The 20,343-nt window shown below is 44.0% G+C and overlaps 1 protein-coding gene across 2 annotated transcripts in view; it reads right to left on the reverse strand.

Moving 5' to 3' along the window:
* KMT2A (lysine methyltransferase 2A) overlaps nucleotides 1-20,343 on the reverse strand; it is a gene marked incomplete at its 5' end in the record, with an annotated part of 40,506 nt that overhangs the window by 16,046 nt on the left and 4,117 nt on the right. The window contains 19 exons of one of the 2 annotated variants that reach the window (XM_084221656.1): nucleotides 102-208; nucleotides 508-701; nucleotides 1,191-1,264; nucleotides 1,512-1,622; nucleotides 2,430-2,603; nucleotides 3,143-3,327; nucleotides 3,664-3,777; nucleotides 4,530-4,650; nucleotides 5,440-5,535; nucleotides 5,789-5,935; nucleotides 7,000-7,113; nucleotides 7,969-8,097; nucleotides 8,711-8,784; nucleotides 9,387-9,758; nucleotides 10,271-10,335; nucleotides 11,380-11,614; nucleotides 11,985-12,162; nucleotides 13,437-16,099; nucleotides 17,143-17,212. In XM_084221656.1, the coding sequence (XP_084077782.1) occupies nucleotides 102-208; nucleotides 508-701; nucleotides 1,191-1,264; nucleotides 1,512-1,622; nucleotides 2,430-2,603; nucleotides 3,143-3,327; nucleotides 3,664-3,777; nucleotides 4,530-4,650; nucleotides 5,440-5,535; nucleotides 5,789-5,935; nucleotides 7,000-7,113; nucleotides 7,969-8,097; nucleotides 8,711-8,784; nucleotides 9,387-9,758; nucleotides 10,271-10,335; nucleotides 11,380-11,614; nucleotides 11,985-12,162; nucleotides 13,437-16,099; nucleotides 17,143-17,212 (5,223 nt within the window). The remainder of the gene's footprint in view (nucleotides 1-101; nucleotides 209-507; nucleotides 702-1,190; nucleotides 1,265-1,511; nucleotides 1,623-2,429; nucleotides 2,604-3,142; nucleotides 3,328-3,663; nucleotides 3,778-4,529; nucleotides 4,651-5,439; nucleotides 5,536-5,788; nucleotides 5,936-6,999; nucleotides 7,114-7,968; nucleotides 8,098-8,710; nucleotides 8,785-9,386; nucleotides 9,759-10,270; nucleotides 10,336-11,379; nucleotides 11,615-11,984; nucleotides 12,163-13,436; nucleotides 16,100-17,142; nucleotides 17,213-20,343) is intronic. The other variant, XM_084221657.1, reaches the window with a different exon arrangement.

Below are 20,343 nucleotides of genomic sequence, written 5' to 3' on the forward strand. Positions count from 1 at the left end.
AGAACAGAAGGAAACACTCTCTTCAGATGTTTCAGAGGACACAACAATGCACAAAACCCATCCAGAACTCCTACAGAAAGGGGAATGGGGCAGATACTCACGTTAGCACTGTCATCACCATATTTCAGGCACAATGCACACTGCCTGTTGTCTTCCACATCTGGAGGTGGGTTCAGTTCAGGACTATCCTCTCTGCTTCTGTCAGAGCCTTAAGAGTTAAAAGAGAGAACAATATTGAAATTCAGGGCAGCAAAAATTCATCTGGACAGACTGTTAGTAAGTGAACACAGCACAAGAGTTTTCAATAGCCAGCTTGGAAACCAAAGCACATGTCAGCCTCTGTACAACCTTCATTCTGAGGGGAAAAGAGGTGGGTGCAAAAGCACCCTTGGGTCCAGGCTCGGCTCAGAAACATCTTATATGTTACTGCCTCTAAATGATTTCAGGTCTCCAAGACAGCTGCACTTCTGGGTTTGAGATTGGCAATCCTGACATCAGTTCTCTTACCAGAGATGGGAGGTGTAGGAGGATGTAGAGGAGTTGGTGAATCTGGCTCTCCAGGCCCTTTGAGTTTTGGAGCTGGAATGATTTTCTTCATCAGAGGGGGCTGTTCAGTGCGGTTGTTCTCTTCACGCTCCTGCCACTGAGCATAATTATGGTCGAGCGATGGGGGCAGCACCGCATTCGGCAACATACCACTGCTGAGATGCAGCAAGGAGTCAGTGTCACACCTGGCTGCACCAGAGGTTCCTATACCCTGCCTATCTGACATCCACCCCCCAGCAACAACTCCATTAATTACCTACAGCCCACACATGCTCCCCACCAGTCACATTTTAATGTCTGTGATGTGGTCGTCTGCTTCTTGGAAGGGTAACAGATGCAGGAGGGCTACCCCAAATGGGGGTGCTAATGTGAGAAGGAGAGGGAAGGAAGGTCAGGATTGACCAGCCAACACACAGTACACCTAGTTCTAATTAAGAATTTTGGTTACTCTGCTTAAAACAAAGAAGTGTGTACAAAACATGGAAATGGGATTACTGTGTAACTTCTTAGGAAAAAAAAAGAAAAAGAAAAGAAAAAAGGAAAAACAGCAATTCCAACCCCGCAAACAGGCTCTTTCAATACGTTTCGCTTGGCCAGCTGGCAAACAGCAGGGCGCCGCAATTGGATACAGAACAATTACTTACTTGCTTGTTACTTTATTTGGCTCCCAAAATCTGGACTTTTTTACACTGAACCATGGAAAAACACGCTCCATTTGCTAAAGGAAAACAACATCCCATTAGAAAAGTTAGACAACATACCAAAAACTTCAAAGATGTTCAGCCAAGATGTACTGTAAATGCACAACTAGTAACATTTCATTAACATTAACAACTCTGACAATGTATTATTTTATTCCTGGAAACATCCAAGCAAGGCTAAATGTGGTGGCCCTTTAGACTCCAACATCAACAAGCAGGGGTAGGATACCAAGCAGATTTCAAAGTAACTGTAGGCCAGCTCACCCGAATAAAGAAGGACTTGACCATGCTATTGGCTTTCTTAATCTCTGGCTGCCCGCCATCAGCATTAATGGCTGCTTGAATGATCTTCACGATGTCATCACTAAAATCCAACTGTAAGAAATCCGCAGAACTTCACGTTAGCAGGATTGTCTTTTGCACAGCCATACCACCCACTAATTTTTTAAGACAATGTTCAAGTGAACACTCAGATGACTGTAAGATTGAACCAGAGCATCAACTTAAAAGCAGAAAGGGAATTTGGGTATGAAGGAGCAAGAAGACCTCTAAATTTGTAAACTGGCTGGCACAGCTGCTACACCCACAACCGTTCACTTCAGCTGACTGTTGACTGGTTTTAAATCTGCTAAACTAGCTGTCTCACAAGGATTTGGTCAAAATCTGGCACCACAACATTTGCCAAGCACTTTGCAAAATACAGTGCTCCTCAAGATTACAAATTCTCTAGGAAAAAAAAAGGAAAAGGCTGGTCTATGCAAAGAGAATTTATTTGATCAACACTAGCATTTTTTAAAAATGACCCTGAAAAGAGATCACCCCTCCGCCCATGAATCCTTAGTTTCCAGCTAACCAACTGCATCAGGACTATTTGGCCAGACCTTCAGTCAGAATTTTCATGTTCAGGATGACCTGAACACTTATCTACATAAATGTCTGACTAAGAGCAAACTGGGGTCTGACCAAGTACCACTGCTGGCTACAGAGAGCCCCACAAAAGTGTCAGTTACTTACGTCTGGACCAATCTAAGCTGGTGCCAGCCAGAACTATTTTTAGCAGCACGATAACCTGCTTCCCTGTTCCTAAAGAAAAGGCTTAAGGTGCTCAGTTATGAACACCATATGTGATAAAGCAATTCACAGTGCCTAGTAATAGAGCAGAACATGACAACTTTGACATACCACAGAAATGTAACTTCCTTGATCCATTTTCCTTTTCACTCCTTCCAGATCCAGAGGTTGCTGCTCCTCCTGTTTACTGACTTCTGTTAGGACAGGAGGATCGGGACCCTCAGGAGAGCTTCTGGATGGGATACTCTCTTCTGTCTCAGGATTTAAATCAGGCGGTTTTGCTGCCTGTGAACACCAGCAAGGAGACAGAGGGATGTTAACTATTGAAATGCAGCTTCTCCTGATGATACTCTCCCAAGCCCATTTATTGGTCCAAAGACTCTTGCTAATGTGAAAGAAAGGAGGCCTGAGTTCTGAATTTCTGTCCAAAATGTAGGGGCAAGACAGAAAAGCTCTTAACCAGCTTACTGCTGGGACCTGTAAGGTGCACAGCAGGACAGAACCATCAAGCATAAGGATCAAACTCATTGCTCAGAAGTAATTTCTGAGTGCATATTTCAAGACAAAGATCCTGTTCTTCTGTCAGAAAAGCACCTTCATCATCACAGAGCCTAAATCTTCTTATTCCTTGAAGAACTTTACCCTATTTTTCTTTCAGCTCCCAAGTTGTATCACAGATACCCCACTTCTCTGCTTCCAAAAGAATCAACAAAAGAAAAAATGCTGTTCCAAGTATGATGCAGACACTTCTGCAGTATGAGGTGCAGCAACACCTCAAGAACTCAACTGAATGCCAGGTTAACAGGGCACAGACTCCAGCTTACCTGTCGATACCGCAGTAAGTGGCTGGTGGTTCTGGAATTCAATAGGGCTGTTAAAACCTGCTTCAAGGAAATCTGCAGCTCCTTTTCCAGTGCCAGACGCCATTCTGCAGGATGCTGCTCTGTACAGTTAATGCAGGTGTATGCAACGCTCTCGGGCAAGTTGGAGAGTATCTCATACATTTCATCTGGAGACAAAAGAAGACAGGATAACCATCTGAATTGCTTTACTGAAGGATACAGGAAAAAAATCCCTGCCCTGCACCTACTGCCTGAGACTTTTCATGTAACAAAAGCCTCTTGAACAGCTAACTGAGTGACACTGCCTTTGAGGATCCTGTGCTTTCAGGATGTCATTGGTATTAGCACTGGTTTACCTGTTGTTACTCCACAGGCATTTTTCAGGTAGGTCACAACAGGCGAGTGTGTTAAAGTAACACTCTAGTAGAAATCCAAGACTTGATTGCTTTGGTCTAATCACTACCTCATGTTCTTCAGTACTGAGGGGACAAGGACTTCCTTACCAGAAAGGTTTTCACATTTGGAGTGGACCCAGCGGTCGCATTTCCCACACTGCATCATCTTGCTCTCGTAGTCATCATCATCATAGCACTTGTCACAGAGAGGACAAAAATTTCCTGCAAACAATACGGGATCTTATCAGAAGTATGGATGCCAAACACACCTTAAAGTCTGTGTGGTTACTTACTGAGGTGCTAAGAAGGCAGCTCCAAACACCCTTCCCAGTAAACTGCCAGCAGAGTTCCCTCTACTGTTACAACGCTACAAGAAATAACTTTGGAAGGCCACCAACTACTTTAGAATTCCATGGCTGGACAGCCATTGTTTGGCCGTGGCGAGACTAACAAAATACCATATGCAAGAGCAAAATGAAAGGACAAATATGACTAACAGGCAAGAAATTACGTGGAACATTCAAGACTTTCTATCCTAAGATTCTTCCTCAAAATGCCCTCTGAGGTTCAAAGGCATCATGTACAGCAACTGACACAAGGAACAAGCACTTTACAATAGAAATTTTCCTTTAACATCAGAAGTGTTTTAAAATGTCTTTTCCTCAACTGCTATTTGAAAACCTGGGGCAACAAGTGTGTAATAAATCCTTTATATGGTACAGTGTTTATATACTAAGAGCTCCAAACCCTGAAAATAAAGCACTGGTGACTTTGGTGAGCCATTGCACAGTGTAAGATCCTGGCTCTGAATTGTTACGTGCACTTTCAGGCTCGACCACAACCAGCCTCATTGCTGCCTGGACCATGCCAAGCTCAGGTGCCATGCTCAGGTGCCCTCTGCCCATTTACAGTGGCTGATTCAAACCCAAGCAGCTGAGGAAGCTCCTGCTGTAAAGAATCACAACTATATGTACCTTTAGCAAAGAGTTTGGCACAATCATGACACAGGGAGAAGTCATGAGACCACTGTGCATCCCATCCTTTGCCCGGTGTTGTTGATCCACAGCTCTTGCAGCGAACACATTTGGTACATATCTGGAAAAAGAATTCATTTGGCAAGAATTACTTGCTTTTATCCAGCAGTTTCTGTGCTTTCCACACATTTCATAATTTTTATTATTTCATGAGCGCAGAAATGTTACCCAACAGAATGAGGAGTTTTAAATGCTGAAACTTTCACTGAAGAGAACCGAGCTCACTTCCTCCATGGTAAGATGGTGATAACACAACAAGAAAAAACACTAAACCAAATCACAGAATAGTTTTTTTGTCCTCCATATTTGCACTAAAGAAAATATCACCTTTCTCTCGCCTAAAACAGACATAGTTGCGGCATTTCTTCAGATCTAAAATATACAGTCCTATTTTAACAGTTTTTAAACTCTGTACATTGTAGAAGGAAACATGCACACAAAGTCTTAGTAGCAAATACACTACAGGCACTTAGAACAAAAGCTTGAAAGACACAAATTAGCAAATTAATCCAAATTGTCTCTCAATACTGGTATCAACAGGTTTGTTAACAAACACTTCTGTTTTAAAGACCTTCTTCCACGTTATGGGACTATGACCAAAAAACTTACTGTGATCTTCGGACTTACTACAACTGAAAAAAAGGGTAATCTCTCTAACAATTCTGCTTTCTCAGAACATCTTATCAACCAGCCACCTCACTATTTCCAAATGTACCTTCTGATGCAATAGGCCCCTTGCCTTGAAGAGGTGAGGAGCTGCATCAGAGCAAATCAGCTGCAGAGCTCTGCTCCATGGCATTACTATTAGTCAACAAATGAATTATCCAAAAAAGAAATTAAAATCCCTCACCCAAACTTTCTTTTTCTTGGTGGGTTTTGTTGGGTAGTTTGGGCCCAGGCACTCAGGGTGATAGCTGTTTCGGCACTTGTTACACTCCAGCAACTGCTACAGGAAGAAGGGAAAAAAGCATTGGTACAGACCCCCTACAAAGGGATGCAAAATTCTGGACTTTTTCATTTTTGACTGGATCCCCCATTCAGGTCATGAGAAAGAAGCTGCAATGGAGCAACTCAAGAGGCCTCCTCCCCAGCGCACAGAGACTCTGCTCCTGGCACATACTTGCTGGCCGACCTCTGGGTCCAGAGGAGCCCTGGGAGCAGTGGGGGTGCTGCTGGGTCTCCCAGTGGTTTTGGGGTACCTTGGTGGCCTGGTGCTGTCTCCCACAGACGTGGCAGAACTTGCAGCGACGGCAGCACCAGTTCTCCAGCTGATCCTCCTGGGGCCGCTCGCTCTCCTCCAGGCAGAACTTGTGGAAGGGCTCACAGCAGACCTGGCAATATACAAACTGCAAGGGGGGGAGAGGCAGGTTTTAGCAAAGCAGAAACTGCTCCAAGTTCCCAAACCAGCCCACTTGTGCTCCGAACTATTTTGAATTCTGCTTTACAATTGACAGAACAAGATTTTAGGAGGGAAACTCTGTATTTCAGGTAACCTAAATAGCGACTGGACACCTCAGAGCCACCAGGAGTCTGGTACCTGTTAACTAAGTGCTTTGAGCATTGATAAAGGCCTCTAGGGTTCTGCAGGACCTCCCTCCCTCACTTCTTCCATGTACTACAAGCCAGATGCACCAGAAGACACACTTGGTGCATGAAGTGGGGACATGCAGAGCAAAGAGAGTCTCTCTCCCTCTGTTCAGCCCACTTCAGCATTACAAAGCTCTTCTAGTTTCTCTGTATCCTGTACAAGAGTGGTCATAGCAGGAAAACAATCATCCTCAGAGCACAGACACTGCAGGCTCACAGGGGACATGGGAATCTTTTGTCCCCTGGGGGCCCCTAACTAAGAAGGGGATGGCTCCATGCCCCACAGGGCCTTCATGGACCGCAAATGCACTGATGTCCACATCCAGAACTTAACCCTCTTTTCCCCTGTCCACTCATCAGAACCCAGGCCCCTCCTAGAGCAACAGCACCCGGGTCAGCTGGTCTGAAGGTGCTGAGAAGGCGCCTATCTAAACCTGGAAATGCATTTAACACATCTCAATCCAGCTCTTTAGGCAGTGTCAGAACCTTTCCAGTTATGTTTCTGTAACAGTTTACAGCTTTTGGCAGGTATGGACACACCTGGAATAGTCAAGGCTGTCTAAAACCTGTCAGCACCATTGGGCAGTCTTTCTTATTTCAGGTTAAAAGAGAGCAAAGCTCCTGCTTTTCATCAGACGTGAGTTCCCAAATTGATTTTAAATACCTTGCACTTTAGTATCTTGGGACAAATTCTAGCAAGGACAGATTTACCGGTATTATTTTAATTTCTTCTGGATTAAGGTCGTTATAATTTTTATTTATTTATTTTTGTAACAATACAGTGCTGTAATTAAGTCATCAACAGCAGAACACAATGCTTTACCTCCACATGTCCACTGCTGGCACAGAGAAAACACACCACCCTGGGAGTAATAGGTACCGAGGTGACGATGCCTAACCCACCCATCTCCCAAACATTCTCCACTTCACAGTCCTCCTGAAAGTACAAAAGGACACATCACCATGCAGAACAAGGCAATACAAAATCAGTACAAAATGCTCCCGCCACGGGTTCAGTTCAGGGCCTGTGATTAAGATGCCTCAAACTGAAATAATTTCAATGTCTACCTCAGTCTACTTTACAGTGTATTCTGGGAGAGTCACACCTCGGCGATGTTCCTGCCGAGAGCACTCAATGGCATGCTAGAGCCTTCCTTCTAGGGAAAGCAAACCTTAGGAACAGGACAAGGCTTTTCACAATTGCACAAGTATTACTAGAAGTGAAATTTCAGAAGAATTATACTTTATTAAAGCTCCATATTTGTATAAAACACTTATGAGATCTCACTATGATCTCCAGTATCAACACTTATAGATGAACTGAAAAATTATTAGGAAAATATTTTTATTATTATTTCAACACTGTTGTTCAAAAACGTACATTAATTATCATTTTAAAACCCAGATATACCCCAAACGTTGTGAATTACAAGTTACTAACATTTTCCCCAAATCTTGTTGGCTCAAGTTGTGGTAAGGTTTTAAAGTTCCATCTTAATGGAATAATTCTTCATAAACTTTAAATTCTTGCTCATCCTCACACATTGACAGTTAAGGTTTTAAAGCTTTAAGTGTCTCTTCATCCAGTACTCTAATTATAAGAAAAAAAAGGCATAACAAGCTTTTAAAAATCAACCAAGTGACTTGTCATGAGGCTCCTATTTTGGCGGTTCCCTTTGAAAGGTACCAGACACACAAACTCAGCAGTTATTGCCAGCACTTTCAGGGGACTCTAGTTCCAGTGTCTGAAAGCCAGCGGACATTCAAATACTTAAAACATTTTGTCCTCTACCTTGAAATCCACTCGGATTCTGTGGACTCCATCTGTAGGTGGCTTTTGCTTGGAACTGCTGCCGTTAGTCAGAGTGCTGAGCAAGTTCAGTGTGCTGCTCTCTGGCTTGCTTAGAGGAGGGGGCTTTTCCTGGTCAAGCAAAGGAGCCTGCATTAATCCCAACTCTGGATGTTAGAACTCAATCAGCAGTTACATCCAATACCATAAATAATTTACAGACAAACCCCCAAACCAGCACAAAATTAACAAGTATTACAAAGCTGCAGGGAAGTGACCATTCTACAAACCATTCCCTAAGAGCATTCCATATGCACGTACACTCCTAATTCCATGTGTTTTACCCTCACATTGTTCTTTCGTCAAAGCATGGGTTGGTGTTTGGATGCAGTGGGGCAACTCTGGGTATAAACAGGCTCTACTCACTTCTCCCTCAGGTTTACTCAGGACAATTCTTTTTTTCCATGATCGAGCTATTTCTGAGACAAAAGTAGTTGCATTTTTTTACGGAAAACCTAGCCTCCACCCTCCAACACAGAAATCTTAGATACCAAAGTAGAATCTGAACTGAATCTTAGGTACAGGCCATGGTTTTTGCTATCCACATACTGCCACAAGGGAAAGCCTAACATCTTTAAGAACCAAATAAAAAAATCTGCAAAGGCTTAAGCAATATGGTTCTATTTTCTAGACAGAAGTTCCAGGTGCTTGAGATTTTACTGACTGTATAAAAAACAGTATTCACCTTTTCTTTTGGTTTCTGTTTCACAGGGAAAGTTGGACGGGGAGCAATTTTTTTCTGTTTGCTTTGTTCTGTGCCTAGGAAGGGGGGAAAAATTATGAGTATTTCAAGTAACTAACAGCCACCTGTAGAGAAGAAAAGGGAAAAAAATCAGCTGGGTAATGTGCGATGAGTTTTAGACTAGAACTTTTCCACCCTCTTCTGTGGCTGCACCTCCCCAGCTATGAGCAGTTTCTTTGAGGCAAGACTAGAAGAGTTTGCTCTGCATACAATCTGGAGCATTGTGGGTGCAAAGCCACAGAAATCCCAGAGCTGCCTGGCTGGTGACTGTTCACACTGCTCTGCACTACATACAATAGTGGACTATACAAGATGACATCCTCCTGGTTTCACATTCAGAATGGGAAGTCGACAGACTTAACAATTCTGAAAATACACTTCAAGACTGCCACAACTACACAACTCAAGAGTCCCAACCAGGATAGCCATCTTTCTCCCTGCCCTAACATACACTGTGACTCAAGAAAAAAGGAAGCCAGTTCTAAGCAAAATTTCCAAAATAATCTGCTGAGATTTAATCACACCATAAAGCATTTATCGGGTTTCAAATGCACCAGCTTTTACCAGTATTGTTACTTAACATGACTCAAACGTACTGAGGATAAATAGTCCCATTTACCTATTTCTGGCTGGGGAGTCTGCTTTTTCTTGGGCTCAGAAGTGCTAAGTTTAGGTGCTTCTTTTTTCAAAGGTCCTGAGCTTGGTGGCTGAGGAGGAGGGAGCTGGACTGGCTGGGACATCTGCTTGCCAGTCTTTCTGGTACCAGACACAGGGACCTGTTTGGGCTCTGACACAGGAACGGAGGAATTCCCATCCTCATGCTTTTCCTCAACAGGCTTACGGGCAGGCTCATTGCTCTTCTTCCCAGAATTGTCTTCTCTTGGTACAACAGCCTGAGGAGTTTGTTTCTGTCCAGAGTCCAACTGGTTTTTTCCAGAATGGCTTTCTTTTTTCTCATTTGTCTTGGATTTCTTCTCTTTCTTTTTTGCAGCTAAGAAAAAGAAGCACAGATAAAGCAACACAAAAAATATAGTGTGACTTCAAATTATTTGCTGCTCTCTTAAAACAAGGACACTGATTCAGAACTTTGCCATTCTGTCATACCAAAGAAAAAACTGTACTCAAAAAATAAACTTGGTTTGTACTTCAATCTGTGTTTTCTCACACCTAGGGCCTCTATTTTGCAACAGCAATAAGCAACACCCTCCTGCAGTAACACAGATTCAGAGCAGACTTTGTGAGGAAGGAAAAGGAAGCAAAAGGAAGGAAACAAACCAGTCCAGTCAGCACCAGTCCAGTGCTGAAAGACTCTGGCATGTGCAATGTCTGTCAGTACTCACATCTCTCCTGCCCCTTGCACCTGCCACCAACAGTGCAGGCAGGTTGGCTCCCAGCAGAATAACCTTTATAAGCTCAGTGGAGCTAAAACAGCACAGAGAGCAAAACCTCTGAAAAGAAAAACTTCTGTTTTGTCCTATACTCAAGGCAAGTCTTTTAGCCTACCTTTAGCTTGCTTCTGGAGATAAGCTTTTGAAGGCATCCACTGTAGATTCTGACATTTCCTCATTCTAAAAAGAAAGAACATGTCATGAAATCAGAACAAAGATGCAGACATCAAGAGGGCAGTCTGTGAATACTCAACATCAAAAACTGAAAATAACATTATCAATACATACATTACTTTTGTTCAGACAAAACCAAGTACTCTTGGCATAGGACTGGATTAGGGGACCAAGACTTTTTGCTAACTTTATTCAATTTTATTCCCTATTTGTTTTATTCTTGGCATAAAATGTCTTCTGTAGACTGGGCCAGGCTTTGTTTCTGCCTCCATTCCTGTAGCAGGGCCCATGGCTCTGAAACCCAGCCCAAAGCCTGGGCAAAGCTGCTGAGAGCAAGACTCCTTCCAGTCTGCAGAGTGTTCTCACACAGCAATTCTCACAGCAAAGCTTATAAATAGGTTTGATACCACAACAACCTACTGGTGTCACTTTAGCTGCTGCCTTTTCAGACAGTTTATCTAGTCTGGTAAAATCAATTTAATACCGCAATCAATAAAGAAAAAGGTTCCGTCTAAGTGGTATGTATAAAAAATGACAGAAGAAATCCAGGAAGAGTGGTATTTCTTAATGATATCCAGAAACACCTGTGATCCAGAGTTAGGATCCAGAGACCCTAACCCTTTGATATACAAAGTGTACATAAGTTAAATAAACATCAGCTTGAAAACACAAGCTCTTCATGAATGCAGTCTAGGAGAATAAGAGATAAATTTTTAAGTGCATATTGCCTTCCTTGCAAAATCCTGTACTGCCTAACAAAAGCCCCAGATCTTACACCAAACAATCCCCAATACTCTGCCACTTCCATCAAACTGAGGAGAATAAACTAGAAGTGAATTCCAGAGAAAGAGCTCATAACTACTGCATCTCGAATTGTGGTCTTGACTCTCAAACTGTTTACAGTCCCTTGCTTTGATCAAGCTTCAGACCAGGTCAAGCTCAGTCCAAGCCCATGACACAGGGCAAATCTGCTGTCCCTGGTCCAGAGCGTGGGTACACTTATCCCACTCAGAGCAGAGATTAGTTCAACAGCTTCTCAGACACACTTACTTGCAGCACTGCTTCTTTATATTGCGCCCACCAAACTTGGGTTTGTCTAGACAGTTAGTGCAGACCCCACAGTCCTCTGGAACCTGACAGCCCGAACACTGCCCGCAGCGCCTGGAGCGCCGGCCCTTCTTCACCGGAGGCTCTTGCTGTGCCTTGTTTCTGGTGACTGGCTTAATGGGCTTGATAGGTGGAGCAACAGGTTCAGCCTCTTCTGAGCCAGCTATCGATGACTTATCTACCAAAAGAACATTTCTAACATGAATTTTCTGAGGTCAAAGAATGATTCAGGAGTGTTTAATTTAGCCCATGAAGCCTAAGTTCATCTGCAGAGCCACACAGATGCATGAGATTGTGTGCATACACGTGTGCACATGTATATGCACATACACCCCTCGGCAGAACACAACTTTGGTGCAAAACACACATATTTAACACAATTCCTAATAGCTTAAAGGATTAACCCTGTTTGAGTGGTACTGTAATAGAGAGCCCAGAGCTCTTTAACATACTTTCCCTTGTTAATCACTTGAAGTCCTCATTTGAAGCAGTCACCAGAAGCTGACTTTGTATGGACCCACAGATGAAAACCAGAAATCCTAACTCACCATCATTCCCCATGGAAGACAGTATCTTCTCCCGCTCTTCCCATGGTAAGGCACTCAGAGTGGGCATGTCATCAGGAAACACCGCTCGCTTGCGGCCCAGTGCAACAGCTGCTCTCCTGCAAACATGTTTTATTCGTGGTCCTCGGACTGATGTTTCTGATGAATCACTCTCTTGCCCCTAGATTTCAGAACATGAGAGCAGACAGTATTCCTAAGAAAGTTACCAAAATGAGACTGAGAAACATGCAATAGAGACTTCTAAGCAAATTATATCTTAGCTTGCAGATTGTAAGAATCAGGATAAAAACAGGCTTGGCCTTCTAAGCCTCAGTTATCCAAGAAAGGATAAATGCAAGAGAAAAAGAGTTTTGACTCAACTGGAATTACAAGGTAAGTCTCCATCCACTACTGGAAAGCCAACTTGCTCATGAAGCCACATTATCAAGGCACTGACATTAAAAAAAATCAGAATCCACTGGAATTGGAGCAGCACTTGGTGCTGATTGATCCAGCAGAAGCCAGTAGTAGATGAGGCTGTTTGAGAGCTTTGTAGCTGCTGATGTTTCAGATAAGGGGTTTGGGTTTACTGAGATGCTAAATAAATGGAGCATTTTAGTGCAATTTTCCATGTCTTGGTAAGATTCTGGAATATCTCCCACTGAAATAACTATCCCAAATAAGCAACTGTGAGAATCTGGGCTTCTGCTACCCCAGGCCAATCATACAGATGCATGGGCATCTTCATTTCAGAAACAAACAGCTGGAGGCTTCTCCATTTGAAATACGTACTAGCGAATTTCAACTACTGCTGTTACAAAAAGTAAAAGTTTAAATAAAAAGTATTCCCTGAAAACATATCTCACCTCCCTTTCTGGCAGGTAAAGAGGACTGCAGAAAAGGGTGGTTTTGGGGTGGGGAAGAGGGAAAAGAGCAAACTGGTAGGAAGTAGCTCCCCAAATCAGATGAAAAATTCCAATGGATCTTCCTCCCTCCTATAAGTGAGAGATCACTGCATAAAGTTAAAAACCAGAAAGATCAAGAAACAACTTTCCTTCAGAAGCCAACTTTACACTCAAGGAGGGCCCCCAAGAAACCTCGAGGCCAAGACAGACACTGCATTTTGCTGGAACTGCAGTTTTCAGAGTGAGTACTCCTCTAGATGATTGCTTTGCTTAGATTTGTTCAGAGGAACCCAGTAAGCAGCTATGCTGTACTGGTCTCCAAAGTGCATGCAGCTCCCCTCTGAGCTGACTACGCAGCAGCTCCCTCCTCCCCTCAGCTTCTGCCCAGGCCTTCTTGTTTTCGGGTCGTTTGCCATCTGTTGCACTAACAGCTGCTTAGCCTGGCACATTAATTCTTCACGCTCAGTATACAAAAGCTATTTGTGACTTTCAGGACAAGCTCAAAGTAAGATGCACTCTAGCAAAAAACCCAACTTGGAAAAAGGAGTACCTGTGCTTTTGGCTGATCTGCTTGTTTGAGGGACTTGCTCTTCTCAATCTTGTACAGCTGGGCTTTTGCCTTTTTCAGAAGACTGGCTACCCTCTTGTCAGTCATGGGCAGTTTGTCTGCTTGAGCCAACATAGAACTGATGGAGGAAGCAGAATGTTTAACAGTGCTTGATGAAGGAGCAGAAAGACGGAGAGCTTTTTCCTTCTCCAAAGATGGCACAGTGGGGCTGAGGTCCAGGTCTGATTTGTCCAGCCCCCCTCTACCTTTCTTGGATGTTTTGGTTTTGACAGCTGTTGTATCTACCAGAGGAGCAGTGGAAACGTCTGCCGTGGGATCTACTGCTGTAGACTTCTTCCGCCCAGCAGTTTTTTTGGCAGATGATGATGTTGCAGCATCTTCGCTGACTTTTTCTTTGGGCATTTTACCTACAGGAAACAAAACAGTGCTACTCTGTATTTCTGACCCTTTTCTCCTTTTCTCTTTCTTTGACTCCCGTTTGTTCTCCTTTTCTCTCTCTCTGTCTTTCTCTCTGCTCTTGTCCTTTTCCAGGCCTTTGTCAGCATCTTTATCTTTGGAGAGCTCTTCTGCCCTGTCCTTGTTTTTGCCTCTCTCTGTCTGGGGACTTGATGTGAACCAGGGGAAGAGAGGAGCAGGGCCACCAGATGAGAAAGGCTCTGCTGGAGCACTCGTCTGCTTCCTTGGTCTCTGGCTTCTTTCTGCTGATTCCCCAGACTGCGATAGGGAATGGGAGGGAAAAGTGAAAGTTGAATTTAAGGCACTAGTGGCAAGAGAACTAACTGAAATGCTAGTTAAAGAGGAAGAGACAGAAGACTGTGGGGTGAGAGTTGACAGGTCAGAGGTACTAAGCCTTCCGCTCCTCGTCCTCATGGAGTGTGAAGGAGATCTGGGTTCTGATCGGATGGGGCTGAATGCTTTCCTCTTCCGCCGCCGAGAGGACGTGCCTGTGGCAGAGGTGCCTGTGGTGGTGCGACCGACTGACGAGGGCAAGGTCACAGACTCGAAGATCCGGGAGTGGGCCTCACTTGGTGTGAATCGTGGCGCTCGCAGCAGAGGACTTCTCTTGTGCATATCAAACCTGGCTCCAGAGTGAAGTGAAAAGAGACGCGTGGGAGCTGTCGCACCTGGTGTTGAGAAGCCAGACGCAAAGCCGACGTCCTCCGGTGTTAGTGGCGGGGGTCTGAAGTTATCAAATATCGGTTTGCGAATAAGGCCCTCTTTGGCATATTTTGCTGATGAGAAGTACTGTGGCTCTGACCTGGAATGTTTCAGGGAGGTCCACCTAAACGTTGGCTCTCGCAGAATTGACTTTCGTTTCTCTTGCATTGGTGCAGCAGAAGCAGGAAGAAAGGGTGAGGCTAACGGTATGGTTGGAGGCATAAGCCAAGGGGTATGGTCTGAGATGCTTGAAGCAGGCTGCAGTGGTGGGGGGGGAGTGAGCAAAGGGGGAGGAGGAGAGGAGGAGGACTGCTGCTGTGGCATGCTTGGTAAGGCTGACAGCTTTTTTGCAGTCCTCTGACCAAAACTTCTTTCTGTTATCGAAAACCTTCTATTTCTCCTATCACCGTTATCATTTTCAGGGGACTGAGAAACAGGCAGGGGAGTGTGAACTTCTGGAGTATTGCTTCGCTCCTCAGAAAGCATCTGCATCTCCTCAGAAGCCTGGGAGTCTGTAGATGTATCCACGCTGGGGCTGCTGGACCGTGAGGAATCTGAAGACATCTGAGATGAATGTTGAGAAGCAGCACTGGACTTTTCACTGGAGCCACAAGACGTAGTGCTGAACCTGCTGTTTGGTGTGGATTCTAGTCTGGATATTTTAATAGGAGGATCATAGTCTTCATCCTCAATAAACCGTTTGGGTGTTTTGATAATCCGTGAAGAGATTGCACTCACAACAGGCATGATGAACTGTCGAATATTTTTGAGCTGTGTTCTCCCCATCCTGCCTTGCAGTTTGGCTGCTTCTTTCTCAATCTTTTTTTGGGCTCCCTTTTTAGCCCTCTGCAAGAGTTGCTTAGCAATCGCAGCATCTGTCCTTTTGGTGGAAGGTATAATCCTGACAGGCTTAATCCTGCGTGGACTCTGTCTGACAGCAGCCTTCTCTTCCTTTGTGAGAGGTGGCGTGCCATCCTTTTCTTTGCGGATCCTCTGGGGCTTCTCCAGCTGTGAGTTTATGACCAAAGTTGAGGAAGTCTTTAAACGTTCAGAGGACGGCGGCCTGCCTCTCCTGCGCACGATCTGAACACTCTTCCTCCCAATCTGAAGTTTTGCCCCAGGCTTAAATTTAGATTTCAGTGGGGAAAGCTTACTAGTTCTTAATTTCTTGATTTTAGTTGCTTGCTGAAATGTAGTGGATGGTGATCTTTTGATTTTTTTCAGACTCTCTTTTTCTTCTTTGCTGCCCTTCTGAATGTCTGATGTGTCCTTCTCCTGTGACAATTTGAACTTCACACTTGTAAGTGCTGGAGGTCTTCCGCGTCTTTTTTCCCCACTCTTTGACTCCTTCTTCTTTACTTTCTCCATGGATGTGGTTTCAGACTTGCTTGAAGGGGAACACACTGATGAAGAGTCTGACAGTACAGCTGAACTTCGGTCAGAACTGCTCCGGGGCCTCCCGCGAGGTTTCCGTGGACTAGATTTAACTGAGAGGGAAACAGAGAATGCAGGGAACATATTAAATTTCTCCAAGTGTGGGATGAGCATTACCCAGGTCAAACAAGTATTCACTCAGTATCATTCATGCTGCCAATACATTGCCAAAACATTTCAGATAATCAACAAATAAAAATAGTTTTGGCACTACATGTAGAGAACACCTTCCCAACAAATGCCTTTTCCCACATAAAATACCACGCAGATAACTTGTTTAAAAATGCAAGCTAGTCTTTTCCCAACAATTATATATGCAATTGCACAAGCACAGCACCAACCTCATGCTGGGAGGGAGCAATAATTCTCAAGGGCACATGGTACCTTTTAAACACATGAATTTTTATATATTTTTTTAAGCACCTCACAGCCAGTTGAAAGAAAAAAAAAATCCTTCCTTTCAAGCGCCATCCATCTGCACTGCTAAGGGAGAGGTCAAGAGAGCAAGAACAACCTACACAAGCCTGATAAAGACAATTTTCTAAAAACTGGTTTTAGCTTTGAAACACAGTTAATACTCAGCACTGACTTGGAGCCATCAAGCGCAAGACTTGATTACCCACCTTGACCAATGCATTTCACTGCACTCTCACCAAGTTCAGCTATTTCAGTTCTGGATCTTCCCTTGCACTAGCAAGGTGCTCCACCACAGTTTGCTGTTGAAGCCAAGCTGAGCAGATGATTATGGTGGAAGAGCAGAGTGCTCTGGTGAGAGTATTTATTAACAACATAAGCAGAAAGGAGTCTACTGAAAGATACTAAAATAGTCTAACCAGTTTCAGACCCTTACTCTTTAAATAGCTGCCTCTCCAGAACACTGACATGAGGTTTCAAATACTGGTTTCATCAGTATAACTTTTTTACTCAAACTTTCCCTACTCCTTTACAGATCAGACATAGAGAATCCAAAACTAACTGCATTGAACCTAAAGACTGGTGTCGTGGATGAGATTTGATGGAACAAACAGGAGAGGGCACAGCAAAATCATCAAAAGAAAACAGAAAGTCAACACCCAATCCTGCAACTTGAACTTACCTGTGGGGGACCTGGTGGGACTTCGTACTTTGACTTCTTCATCTGAACCAAAACCTAAAAACTGTTCATCCTGCAATGAGAGAGCAGATGGAAGTTTGAGGACATAGATATTAATGTTGAAATGAACTCCACTGTGAATGAAGCACAAAAGGATTCTAGAGGATTTTCCTTACCCAAAAAAGATACTGGCATTTGCTCTTTTAACAAAGAATTGCTAAAAAGGAAATACAACTTGCAGCAGAGATGATAAGAAATCCAGAAAAAACAATGATAAAGCAACATAAAAGAAATAAAATTATGCCAGAATACATTGCTTCTGCCTGAGACACCTTGCATCACATAGAATCCCTGAAGGCCATTCCTAGAAAGGGAGAAACTAAACTTCAGTCCTGCAGCACTGCAACCAGAGCAGGAGGGAGTGCCCAGCCTGCTCCCAGCACTGCGGATCACGGTGACACGCCTGCCTCGGCTTGGAGCACGTGGGCTACAGCAGGATGTAAACATCGCTGGGCGCTGCAGCGCTGCCTTCGGGGGCGTGGGCAGGGAAGGGGTCCCCAGCCCTGACAGAGGGAGCTGTCAGCAGAGACAGATGTGGGCTGAAACCCAGAGAAGGCACTGAGAAATAACAAATACCTAAGAACAGTCAGGTTTAGAAACGCTGAGGGATCAGCTGCTCACCCTGTGCGATTTCCTGACTTGCACTGGCCTCCAAGTTCCTGTGGCTGCTACAGATCTTTTCTTCATTTTGTTATTCTGGGTCTTAAAGTCACCATTATTTTATCTCTGGCTACTAAATCAGTACTTGCCATATATTTGACAATCAACTGTCAATCCATGATTACAACTTGCATTATTTTCAAACTGAGCTCTGTTATCTTACTTTGCCATTGTAAGATAAAGTAATGTTTCCAACATTAATACTGGCTTTGGTCCAATAGCCTGGGAATGATAATTTTTTCCATTTCTTACCAACCACTCACCAGAGGCATCTACAGCAAAAAGGCTCCTTCCACAAAACAATCACTTCCACTTCATTTACAACCACAAGTAGTATGCCAATATGTTACTTGTGTTTGTGTGTTCGGTGACATTCCTGAGTGTACTGGTGACCTCAAAATGGTTGCTATCACAACCTGAGAAGGGAACCCTGTGACCTGTCAGAGAACATGAAGAAAGCCACTAAGTATCACTCAGCATTTGCCAGGCTAAACCATTCAGTTGGCCATCACATGCCAAAATGCAGCTTTGAGGCAAACTAGGCAGGAACAGTCTCCCTCTGGTTTTTCAGAAATGTCATGACAGATGGAGAGTGATTAAAAACCATGAAGATTTTGAACATGGCCTCATTTACCTGAAAAAGAATAATGCAATACAAAAAAAGGCTACTCAGGATTATAAATGAAAGGATGAGGGAAGGCTTGCCTCATGCCAGACATGAAGACTAACCAAGCAGGCATGGGATGATCTCTCTGTGGTTAGCACATACATTTCCCCTTCAAACATTACACTATCCCAACTGGGTTCAACTTCAGAGTCGTACACAGAAAAGAATGACTTTTCCTGACGTAACCCAGCTAAAAAATACACCTTCAAAGGAGAAACTATCCTGCAGGCACTAACTGATGTTCTGATCTCTCTGAGGACTAACAGTATAAACCATACCACTACGGATCTGTGAAGTTGCATGGGGCTCTAGACCAGCAATGCAGCTGCTCCAATCACCACCTGAAAAAGTGTATTTTACAATAGAGTCACCTGACCAATGCTGTCCTTCCCATTCCCCATCCTGGCTTTGGCCCAAGTTAGCACCTCACTTTCTTGGAAAGGGATAAGCTATTTTTAGAAGCTCATTCAGATGCCTGCTTAGTGACTGCAGCACAACATCTACCAGACTCCTCTGCTTCCAACAGAGTAAACATCCTTGGAGGTTGGCAGGTAGTAACCCTGAGACAAACACCAGGTGTTGGGAGCAGAGCAGAGTCTGCAGGGAGTTCAGGGAGATGCTTCCCAAGCCACTACTTGTGATGCAACTTCAATAATAAACAGCTGAGCACTTGGGGTGAATATCATGCACCAAGTCAGATGAGGGGAGATTTGTCCTTCCATTGTTTAATTCAACTAAAGCTTTGACCAGGAGTGATGCACAGACTTTGCTGGGGCTTCACCTGGGAGCAGCACCGACCTACAGAGAACATCTTGAGATCCCACAACAGCTCTTGGCCTGGTTACCTCCATATGACGACCCCCAAACTGCACTGCTGCAGCAGTACCCTCAGGCACCACCCATGGCAATACAATGGTGATTAGGGCTGCAGAGTCCAGTTTTCTTAGAATTAGAAAGAATATATTGCTCTTTATGGGGCTGAGGCTCAGGGCGGGTCTCACAAGTGAATTATCGAGAATACAGATCTGTTTTGCCAGAGTCCTGGTTCCAACCTGGATGAGAAATTCTGATTTATGCTTTCCAATCTGAATACAGAGGAATGCTTATTAGAACATCTGAAACACTCTCATTCTAGTCACAACAAGCTTTCAATAATACCACTTCCAAGGAAGAGTCAGTCAAACCACTACCTACAACGATCAAGCTTTCAGATGGTGAGAGAAAAGCTCCACAATTGCTGTATGGATGCATTAAAAAAATCTTTTGTGGTGGCAAACTCATCTTTTGCTCCTAAACAAATATTCCTAAAGAAACAGTACTAAAGTCAAACTACACTCTGTAGCTCAGCTTGGGGGGAACAGCTAACCCTGCTCTGGGAATTTTGTGGTATCCCTGAGAAGTGATGAACCACTGACTTGACCTGTTTCCTCCAACATGGTGCTGTAAAACTGGCAGTTCAGCACTCGAGTGCCAATACAGAAGTGCATGGTCAAGCACTGTTGCAAGTCTGTCCCAGGAGCTTTCCAGCTGAAGGAAGCACAATGTCCAAATGCACCTGGAACAAACTCACCAGTGCATGGCTGCTGTTCTGAAATTGCCTTACCTGCCCACTGCTGGTGCCAGTGGGATGAGCCACATCATCTTCCATCTGCAAAGTTTCCCAAATTCCTAACAAACTTCCCAAAACTACTTCTCTGAAGGTTTGGAGCACTGAACAAAGCTGACCAAACCACAAAACCAGAAACATTTATTTTCACACATCTGACAAGGCAGCACCCAAATGTTCAGGAAGGGAAAGTGCAGGAAGGAGCCATCTC

Source organism: Fringilla coelebs (assembly GCF_963513975.1).
Source record: "Fringilla coelebs genome assembly, chromosome: 25".
NCBI classification, from domain to species: Eukaryota; Metazoa; Chordata; class Aves; order Passeriformes; family Fringillidae; genus Fringilla; species Fringilla coelebs.